General features: G+C 41.9%; 1 protein-coding gene and 1 long non-coding RNA gene across 3 annotated transcripts, besides 1 other annotated feature; one reads left to right on the top strand and one right to left on the bottom strand.

The window, feature by feature from the left end:
• Positions 1-350: 350 nt before the first annotated feature.
• Positions 351-5,793, bottom strand: lncRNA:CR45231 (long non-coding RNA:CR45231). Its single transcript, NR_124631.1, has one exon. It is a non-coding gene; the product is annotated as a long non-coding RNA:CR45231 (long non-coding RNA).
• Positions 5,794-6,043: 250 nt separating this feature from the next.
• On the top strand, positions 6,044-6,603 carry Obp56g (Odorant-binding protein 56g). 2 transcript variants are annotated; one of them, NM_137603.3, is made up of 2 exons: positions 6,044-6,123; positions 6,192-6,603. In NM_137603.3, the coding sequence occupies exons 1-2, from the start codon at positions 6,067-6,069 to the stop codon at positions 6,528-6,530; spliced, it is 396 nt and encodes a 131-aa protein (NP_611447.1). In that variant the 5' UTR covers positions 6,044-6,066; the 3' UTR covers positions 6,531-6,603. The 2 variants fall into 2 exon arrangements, with proteins under 2 accessions (NP_611447.1, NP_995903.1); NM_206181.3 differs by having other exon boundaries at positions 6,189-6,603.
• A 3,588-nt stretch (positions 6,604-10,191) lies between these two features.
• Positions 10,192-10,694: part of a mobile genetic element that runs on past the window's edge.

Here is a 10,694-nt window from a genome sequence, read left to right as displayed (position 1 = left end):
GGGAACACGCCCACGATGGCGACACTTTCGCGCCCTTTTGTCAAGCTCTCAGGACTGAAAGCTGCTTTATATGCACACGGCGTATTCATCAAAGTGGTTTTTATATTACGTGATATTTTCTGCTGCCTTTTCCGCTTAATTTTTTCGACGCTTCCACTTTTTTCTTTACAAACAACAAAAATTTTGTTGACAATATTTTTCGCCTTTTTTTTCGGTATCGTTCTCCCTGTTTTGTCTTGGCAAACTGTTTCACTGTTTTTTTGGGTGTGGCTGGCAAATGTTTTTTAGGTTTCCTAACGAATTCATAAATATTCAAAACACATTGAAAATTCTTTCTTTTTTGCCGTATAATTAGGTTTTAATCATCATCAGCTCCTCATTTTATGGGACAGCCTGTCAATAAGGCTGAGAAAGTTGCCACTAGGATTACAGCAATCAATTCTGACAAATCAGGCCAAATTGGCGGGCCCATAAGCCTGACTGAAAAGTGAGCATATACTTACATATTGCGGAATCCCCATTTCGGGCTGACTAATAAAATGCTCTGTCGCAGTGGAAGTATTCTCAAAATTGATGTTCCTTTTTGCCCCTCCGCCAAGGGATGCAGCAGCAATGACAATCCGAAGGACCCAAAAAAGGAGCGCAGGAGCTCAATTCGCCATTTCATCGACTGCTCGACGGCTTATCAACCTGGTTGGTGTGTCAGCAGCCGGCTGATGCATCGCATCAAAGGTTCCGCTCCACTCAGTTCCGCTGCGCAATGTATCAACCTTTATATTGACTTTCATTCCGAAGCAGCTTTGGGGTCTTCGCATCCGAGGCACCTGCAACTATGCACTGAGAAAAGTTAAATAGAGCATCCTTCTCTCAGAACTTTACAATCGTAATATCAAGGAGACCCCAAATTCTAGCCAAAGTTCAAATCGTACATCCCAGAAAATCATCTACCCGCGTCTTAAGATCTGAATACCTAATCTTTTTCCCTGTGCACCACCATCTGAAACTGCATCTGCAACTGAGGGCGTTTGAATCCGCCACCCGGCGGTTTCTTGATTGAAATTGGAGATTGCAATTGCCCCGGCTCTGTGCCCCTGGCTTTCCACGTGAGTGTTCGTGGGTTTTTTGGGAGTGTTTGGCCGTACGTACGGCGGAAATTTGACTACGCCGCGATATGCGACCAGACAATTTAATACCCTCTGAAACGCCCGACGGCGGCTCAAATGCGGTTGGCAGCTTTCCGCCATCGGTTTCGTCTGGGGACAAGGACATCGGAAAGTGTGTAAGGTGCCAGGCTCCATGGGCAACACGAAATTAGTTTCTGATGGTTGCTAGCCTTCTTTCTGTTGGCCCTGCCATAACACTGAAAAATGGAGATTGAATTTGGGAAAACAAGGTGGGACACAGATGAAATTGCAGCTAAAGAAAATGTAGAGATCAACGCTAAAAATTAGAAAATAAATTATTACAGAGCATTGGACATCAGGGAATATATGTATATCAAAGGAGTATATAAATTTGCCAAAATCTAGATTCTAGAAATCTGGAACACAAGATGGCACTTTGCCAGATTTCATCTGGGTCGGCCACCCATAGCCAAAAACATCATCCATTAGGCCTCAATTCTTTTTACTTTTCATTAGCCACTCCAATGCGAACACACCGTGCATTTTGTAATTTAATAACTCACGCAAGTAAATTAATTTAAAATCATATTTATAGCATTTTAGTTAATTAAATGCGCAAAACTGCGCCCCTCCCCTTTTTATTTCCCCCCTTTTCAGCTAGGTGAAAGTGTCAAATGCATGAATGTGGTTACTAATGTTGCCTTTGTTGTTGTAGTGTCTGTCTCACCAACACACGCACACACACACACACACACACACACACACACTGGCACTCGCTCACGCACACACACCTCTTTTTGCGAACCGCCTGCTTGCCGCGACATTTATGAACTTTATGAAGTCTGCTCCATAAATCATCTCACCCATACTCTTTTCTATGGCAGGGCTAGCATTTGCTTAGGCGAATTTAATGAAAAAATGAATTTCGTATTCCCAGTGGGCTAAAGAACGAGGCCAGGATACTCTAGATGAAGAACACTATTCAATATAAATATCTTATATACCTTACATATCTTATGAAAGTGTCTAAAAGTAAGCGGCAATATATTTTTCCATGTGAATTGATCAATACAACTACTATTAGTAGATATGAAAACTCTACACAGAGAGTTGAAGGGCTGAACTAAAACCACTATTAGAATTTACTTTCCCTTTACAAAAGGGTATTTCCACATTTCCCGGTCCGTGGATTCCTCGCGAAAGTTGTCTGCACGAAAGCGAAAGATGAAATCATGCGGTCTACTGGGGTGCCTCCAAAGGTGGAGCACGGATTTGGAACTGGTATGGGTGGTTTGGGTGGCATGGATGACTCGGTGGCTGAGTGGTTGAGTGGTGCAGCATGTGTGCCACATGGCGCATTGCCGTATCCCACGGCTACGACGACTGTTTGTTTGTCTCCTTGTTCGTGTTTTGTTCCGCTCTTCTTTTTTTTTTTAGCTATTTATATTATTTTTGAGACTTTGGCGCGCTGAATGGTTTATTATTTTGCGCTTATTTCTAATTTTTTCCGCATCATCTTGGATTTTATTCATCTCCTGCCGAGATTTATACCCAATACACTACATAGTGTGAGTGCTGCTGAGGGCTGCAAGTTAATGTGGCGCACATAGTTTCAGTTTCGCTGGGATTATGCAAAGTTATGCATGCGGACCCCAAACTCCCCGTCAATCTGGGGACCTGGCCAATAAACTGCAGAGCAGCCAACGTACATACTCGTATAAAACAATTTGCCTACAAAGGAGCAAAAGCAGCCTCATTTTCGGGGGCCGGCAATTTAAAATTGTTTATAAAACACAGGGCGCAGCACACACATGAGCATAAAACTTGCACGGCAAGATGGCGGGGATGGAGCATCACTCCTGTTGCTGGGCCATTCGTCCTGGCCTGGCCGCAATAGCTCCCAGAGGTCGGCATTAAATTCTGCTGCTGGCCTATATAAGCCGGGACCGGGGTTTTGGAGTTTCGGGCCACGGGCCTAACTACACCATGGGGACAGCAATTGATGATGGTCTAAGACCCAAGATATGTAGCCGTGGCTGAGGCTGGAGCTGGATAGATGAAAACTGAGGCTGAGCCGTAAGCCTAAGCGAAAGCTCCCTGATATAAAAGGACTTAGTCGCATGTTAACGCCACGCCTACGCAAATCCATAGCCGAAGCAGCGGCGGATTCAGGATCAGAAACAGGAGCAACCACCCCGCAATGCAGCGCATATCCTTGGGGTGAGATGATGCTCCCTGCTCCTGCTCCTGCTCCTGCTGTAGCTGATCCCCATCTCTGGCCATTATGAAGTCATAAACGCACATTCAGTCAGGCCAAAAATTGGAAGAGCCCATTGGGGATGGGCCTGAGGGCAGCTCCATCTTCCTACGAAGATGGCCCCCCCGACTTTGGTCCGTTTCTGTGTTTTTTTAGCACATGTAAAAATACTTGTTATCAAGAAGAGGAACAGAGGGTGGGTCGACGAAGAAAAAAAAATTAAACAACGAGATGTGGACAATTTTTGGACAGAGCCCCGAGCTTAAACTGTTATTACCAGCGAGGAGTGGGCCGTCTGCTGTTTATGAGTTGTAAAGCCGTAGTCAGACAATAGCCGTATACCCGAATAGCTGGCCATACCAACACATGGGCGCTAAGCCGGAGGACATATTACGTTCCTGGTCTAGTTTGCTATTTTAAACAGCAGGACAAATCGTGGAAACACCCCGACTGCCACACCCTCTTTTTGCTCCCACTCTGGCTGTCAATGGTCTGTGCTGGCTTCTTATGCCTGGCTGCATTTCATATTTATCCTGTGCCAGAATTTGTGGCTTTGGTTCAGGAGGAGAAGTTAAGTTGGTGGACAGCACAGGTCCTGCCAGGTGAATTATGTTATTTCGATTGTGCACTTTTTGCGTAGGCTCTTGAAATGGACCCACAAGCCTACAGGGGAATAGAATTTCCAAGTAGAGCGAGGCCAAATCTAACAAAACATGTTTTTGAGGCATAATTTTTACACTTTCATTAAATCCTAATTTTTTTCAATTCATTTCAATTTTAGGTTTGATATAGCATTAGTTATATATCATGCATATATTAAAGTTGGTTGGTTCATTCTTAGTCACTTTTGAACCTGTTGAACCTGTGTTCCATATAGCACGAGATTTCAATTAGCTCACAATTTTTGCTGTAAGATAAACCTCTGAACGCTGGCAATATTGCTAATGCCCTTGGGGCGTTAAATTAATTGAATCGCTATCCTACCCACGGAACACTTTTCTTTTTTTTTTTATGAGCCTTCGATCTCAAATTTCCTTGTCTCGACTATATCACAAAGGCCACGCGTCAATTATACTGAAGTAGATGTAAAATGTATTTTAAAAGCTTGGCCAATATTATTTTACCATGCGCACTGGATTTCATCGGGGCAATCGCGTTAGCGTTTCGTAGTCCGGACTTGGGCGCGTGTTCCTTCCGGTTTGGCAGCACGTGCCTGGAGTCCGGACTTTGGAGAAATGACCCAACATTCCGTCCGGGGGCTTAAAGAGCAACTTTAAGCCGGGTTGGCTGAACTACTCGCTCGGGCGGAGGAAAATGGAAAAACGGGTCGAGTCGAGCGCTTCCAACACATTTTTGGCATACTTCACACAATCTACTGATGAAGTCAACTGGAAAACTCGCATAGCTTTGATGTTTCGACAGCAATTGCAATGTATACACACGGATACACACCTACAAACACTCAAAGGATGCCATTTGTTCGAATGTCCTTTGGCGCAATTCAAAGCCCGCAACTTCAAAGCCCAAAAACTACGTTTTGTGGACCACAGATGTTGTGGCCAAGTGGCCCATGCGAAAGGGGCCACTAAATAGTAATTTACTAAATTAGTTTGTTCTTCTAATTACCAACTGTGAGATGGCAAGCCGGCTAACTAAAGCCGGCTCCTTGCCCGCTGAGGAAGGATTTCAATTAGCGTTTGAAAACGCATTAAAGTAAATGAAAATGTTCGCAACACGCGAATATAATATGAAATATATAATAATATTCATAGTGCTAATAGGTATTATAGCAACATTAGCCGCACTGCTTGTGCAAAAAAGCCAATTACCATAAAACCGTACAAATGCAATTACGAAATATCCGAATCATCTAACAGCCATTGGGACAGTGAATCCCTTTCGTTCCAATTAAAATATGCACTAGGGTGAGCGTGAAAATTAATCAAGGTATTTTCAACGCAAATTGCAGTGCAGTAAATTGGCAAATTGTTCAGTTGACCCATACGTTAATAGCCTTTGAGCATTAAGCATAAACAAATGCATACCGATAATAATCACCCGAAAATGAACAATAAATTATGCATAATTAAGCAGATATCAGTAGTAATTATTAAATATCTGAACGTGTTTTGTTACCTAACATTCTAATGCCCTGCCAAGCTTGGAACCTTAACTTAATTATAGCTTAATTTTAACTTACTGAAATGTAGAAGAAATGAAATAATTAAGTAATACAATGTAAACAATTACTTCTTCAACTCAAAACTTTCGCAGATATTTATAAAACAAGATTGGGCACTTCTAATGATCGAAGAAACAATATATCAAATATTAAATGAAAATTGTAATACTTAAGATTTCTTTTGAAAATTTCCTATTTAGAATAAGCCGTGCACTTTTCAGTTTAACTGTATCGATTCTGCAGAATGCATTGCTATATAAAGCAAAAAAAAAAGAGTCTTTCCTAATAGTAAATATTCCGACCTTTAGGTTAGAAACCTTGACAGTGGCAATAACTTTTGGAGTTAGTCAGTCAGCGTGACCAATGCGTCTCTGTTTTTAGTGATAATCAATATGCGGCACAATAAGAATTGACAAATTCAAAGCGTCACGCAAAGTGCTAACCGAACTATAAAAACCGATGTAATTTTAGCTAGCGATTAGTAAACGAAAAAGTGAACTAAAATGAGGGCTACATTCGCATTGACTCTGTTGCTCGGCTGCCTTTCAGGAATTTTGGCGGTAAGTTCGATATTTCGCTGTACAAGTGACAAAAAATTAACATGATTACCAATTATGATGCACAGCAGCAAGCCAACATAGACAGTTCGGTGTCCAAGGAACTGGTGACGGATTGCCTCAAGGAGAACGGTGTCACTCCCCAGGATCTGGCTGACTTGCAATCGGGCAAGGTGAAGGCCGAGGATGCCAAGGACAATGTGAAGTGCTCCTCACAGTGCATTCTGGTCAAGAGCGGTTTCATGGACTCCACTGGCAAACTGCTGACCGACAAGATTAAGTCTTACTATGCGAACTCGAACTTTAAGGATGTCATCGAAAAGGATTTGGACAGGTGCAGCGCGGTCAAGGGGGCCAATGCCTGTGACACTGCCTTCAAGATATTATCCTGCTTCCAGGCAGCCAATTAGGGTCTTAACGATCCGATCAATCTGTAGAAAAGTAGAGTTTAATTCTTCCAAGAGCAATAAAGGCTTGCAGTAGAAACTATTATATCAAACACATTAATTCCAAAGGAAACAAAAGTGAATTTTATTTATAAGTTATATTTAAAAGGTTTAAGCCTACAATTCGATCAGATAGAACTAGTTATTTTTAGAAGAGAAAAGCGCCGAAAACATTATATATGGTAAAGGGATACACTGCCTACCCCATTCTATACATACCCCTACATTATTTATATTTCCATTTCCTAAAACTTTACCATTTCAGTTCCCGTACTTATTTATTTCCCTTTTGACCCTCTTAGCCTTTTTGGTGGCTAATTTGTGAAATATTCCCGAAGCATCTGTGAAATGCCAGCAATTTAATTATTACGAACCGCTTTGGCAAAAAGGCAAACAGAGCACTCATAAAATCATAGCCATCGGCAACAATTTCAATCGAATTGTCAGGGTCGGGACACTCTTTGCTATGCCCCAACTCTGCAACCCCATGTTTTTGTTATCGAAGACAAACTAAGTTTTCATATATAAATAGACGCTGCCGGCTGGATTCTCAGCGATTTTTGGGGGCAGGCTACATATTGTATTCCGAGGAATTTTTAATTTCTTCATTGTGAAAATATTTATTGAAACCGAACATCGCCAAAGGCACCGAAAAGTTGACGGAGCCCTCGCACCAGGCGGCTATAAGGGGGGCAAAAGAAAAACAAGAGCCCGAAAATTGCGCAACGCGATAAGTTCAGTGGTATCGATGTATCTCCAGATGGAAAGCTAAAAAGGAGAAGTTGACTGGCTGGGTTACTGACTTTAATGGAGCTCAGTTGCAGCTTAAAGGAATGTTCGGGTTCGGGCCAAGGGGTTTCCTGGACAGCTCCGGTAATAGCCACTGAAACCTGGGCAAACAAATTGAATGAAATCAACTCGTTAAAAAGTAAATAACTCTGATGAATGGCTGAAATGCACAAAGAGCCGGCAGAGCTGCTTCCAGGTGGTCGGTGGGAGCAAAAGGGCTGCCAGTCAATTGAAAATGAAATACAAATAAAAATGCAAACAACTGGGCAACGCATCGGCCACATACAAATGTTGGCTAAGCAGCAGGCTCCAGGATATGCAGCCGAAGGATGTCTGTGTCTGGACTGTCCTGGAATGGCTGAGGAAATTAGTAGAGCCGAGCACAAAAGGAGCTAGAAATGTTGAAAATAGCAGAAGGAAATGGGCTGTAAGCCGCCGCAAGTCTTCCAGCCAACAAGCCAGGACATCGCCTGCTGCAGGGAAAAGGAGTAGGCGATGGAGTTGGCGGTAGATGTTTTCCTTTCACATTCATCGATGAACTTTCAATAACAGAACTTTAGTTTGCCGATTTTTTCTGGCCACCGGGCTTCCTTCGCTTTTTATACACCCCTTTTTTTCAAGGATATGACATTGAATTGCACTGGTTGCCAGCTGGAAAGTTTGAGCCCTGAAATGGTTTTGGCCCGGGCCTGGAAAAAGTTGTTGCTAAAAAGTTACTTTGCGGAGGATAAGAGCTCTCGAACCCAGTTGCAAACTCATCGGTTTAAGAAGAGATCTGGAAACTAAGCGTATATATCTTTCATCGCATAAAATATTTATGTATTAAGTAATATACATATTTGACTTCTTGCTGGCGTTTCAAAAGACTGAAAATATGTGCACAGAGCGCAATAAATGTAAACTTCATATACCAATAATGACAACTAAGGACAGACTTTTAAAAGTATGTATTACTGTTCTACACAAAAACGTAATAGCAACATTAACATTCTAACTAGAAATTTTGGAATGAAGCAATTTTTCTCAGCGTAAACAGCTTTCTACTTATAATCCGTCAGTTTCACACCCAAAGTCATGAGCTTAATTACATACCAAGAAGAGTTCAGTGAGCAGGTTCGCTGATTTGGACGTTGCCCAGGCAACATGCCTTTCACTAGCTTCCTTGCCGCTGCTGTTGACAATTTCCAGGAAGCTGCTTGGCATTCAGATTTCGCATCGACTTCACCTTCCGACCGCAGTTTATTAAAAGCTAAACAGCCAAGCTGCTGATGCCGCTGCCAATGGCAAAAGCAGGAAATATGCACAGACCGTGATAGACTAAGGGAAATGCAGAAATACCCCGAAAAACCCAACTCCACTCGAATCCAATCCCAGCTCGGCAACAGCCAAGTCAAAACCCATTCAACAACAGTTTCGCATAATTGTAAATTCAAGTGGAAATGAATGAATTTACGCTGAACTCGACAGAAAATTTCCAGCAAACGAATGTTGCTATTGCTATCGCTTTTGCTGGGCTGTTGCTTTTGCTGTTTTGTCGAGCAGGTACCAAATGCACTGACAGAAAATTTATATTAAAAGGAAATTATTTCAAGGAATCCAATAAAAAACAAAAATAATCAGCGCATTAACGCATGCATGGCAGTCTAGGTCGTTAAACAAAGAATTAAGTTTGAATATAGTTATATTTAAGAGTTAAATTAGGGAATACAGAATAGTACCAAATTTTTAACAATTAACAAAGCATGCTACAACTCATTACTTTCATTTAGCAATTCTTCGGGTGTAACAGGTAACTGCGAAGAAGGTAACGGATGCTGATGGCGATGGCTAACGGTAACGTTTCCCAATGGCGCGCAAACAATATGGCGTCCTCGTCGAGGTCGAGGTTGCAAAAAGGGCGGTGGGTGTTGCGCGGTGGAAGTGGGTGTGGCGCATTTGAGGGCTGGGCGCCCCGTTAGCTGTGGCGGAATCACGTTGCCTGCATATTTTCATTCATTCGGTTCAGCGTCAACGTCTGCCGACGACTGCAAAGTTATGGAATGCATAACGGGATGGCTGTGTACTCCGTATTCTGGTGGTGCTACCCCCTATGTATTTGCACTTTTGTGTATCTGGCGGATCCAACAGCGACTGGTTGTGCACACTTCTTGTGTGCCCTGTTGGCTTACCCTTCAAGTATTTACGCCTTTATTTATTTAACATTTCAATTGCATATTTTCGCACAAAAGCGCGTGCCGTGCCATCCCGAAAGGATGATGGTCCGATGCGATCCCCTAGCTTTGCCAAGTCAATGCCCACCACCGACCTCAAAGGGTTAATTCGAATGCTTGTGGGGGCTTAGCTCACACAAATATCTGAAGGTCCTGCACGTTTCCATGGGCGTGACCCATGCTAAATTGTCCAGAGCCAGTGTCATTCACTTCGGATTCAAAAGTTTTCAAGAGCGGCTTGAGTTCCGCAGTAAATGAGATGCAAATATTATGGTCCACAAATCTCTTTGAGCATCCAATTTGAGCACATTTTCTATGTATATTTTCAATTAAATAAAGATATTGTATTTAACTGGGAAATAGCTCAAATATTAAACTAAATTAAGCTCAGAATCCTTACTAATTTGTATAGTAATAAATTGAAAATAAATTGGAAACCATGTAACTACTTTATGAGTCGAAGCACTCGATAAAAACTACTATAAAATTTGTTTGCAACTGACAGATTGATGGGCATGTCGAACATCACACCTTGCAACAAAAGTGTTTACACAACACTTTCATTTTTCTTTAAACTGTCATCCCTTATACCATTTCGTCATCATGATTTCTTTTTTTTTTTTTTTTTTTTTTTTTTTTACGATGATGTTTTTATTATTTGATCAACGCACTGTTACCCATGCGGCAACTTAATTTGATCTGCTTAAATTATTTTATTTTACAATGTGTCTTGGTTACTTAAGACTAACAGATTTTTAATCCTAAAAATGATAGGGAGAATTATAATAGTTGATATAACATAGTAATTATTATTTATTTGATTATTCTAATGAATTTTAAAACTAAGACTTTCTAGGTCAAAACCAGGTTAGGGAGGTCATGAGGGTGGTGTCGCTTGAGTCTTCTTTTGACTCTAGTCCGAGGGTCAGCATTGACCACAGCTGCAGTTCCTAGCTTCCTTGCTAGGCTGTTGGGGTGTACATTAAGCCTTTCCATATATTTTTGGGCGATGTTCTGGAGCTTGTCTCCTAATTTGGGCACCTTGAGGTCGCGTTCGATGTCTCTTGTTCTCATATACCAAGGAGCCCCCGAAATTCTTCTTAAGGTCTTCGCCTGTAAGATCCGGATC

This window comes from Drosophila melanogaster, chromosome 2R (assembly GCF_000001215.4).
Source record: "Drosophila melanogaster chromosome 2R".
Classification (NCBI taxonomy): domain Eukaryota; kingdom Metazoa; phylum Arthropoda; class Insecta; order Diptera; family Drosophilidae; genus Drosophila; species Drosophila melanogaster.
This window is presented reverse-complemented; position numbering and strand designations above follow the sequence as displayed.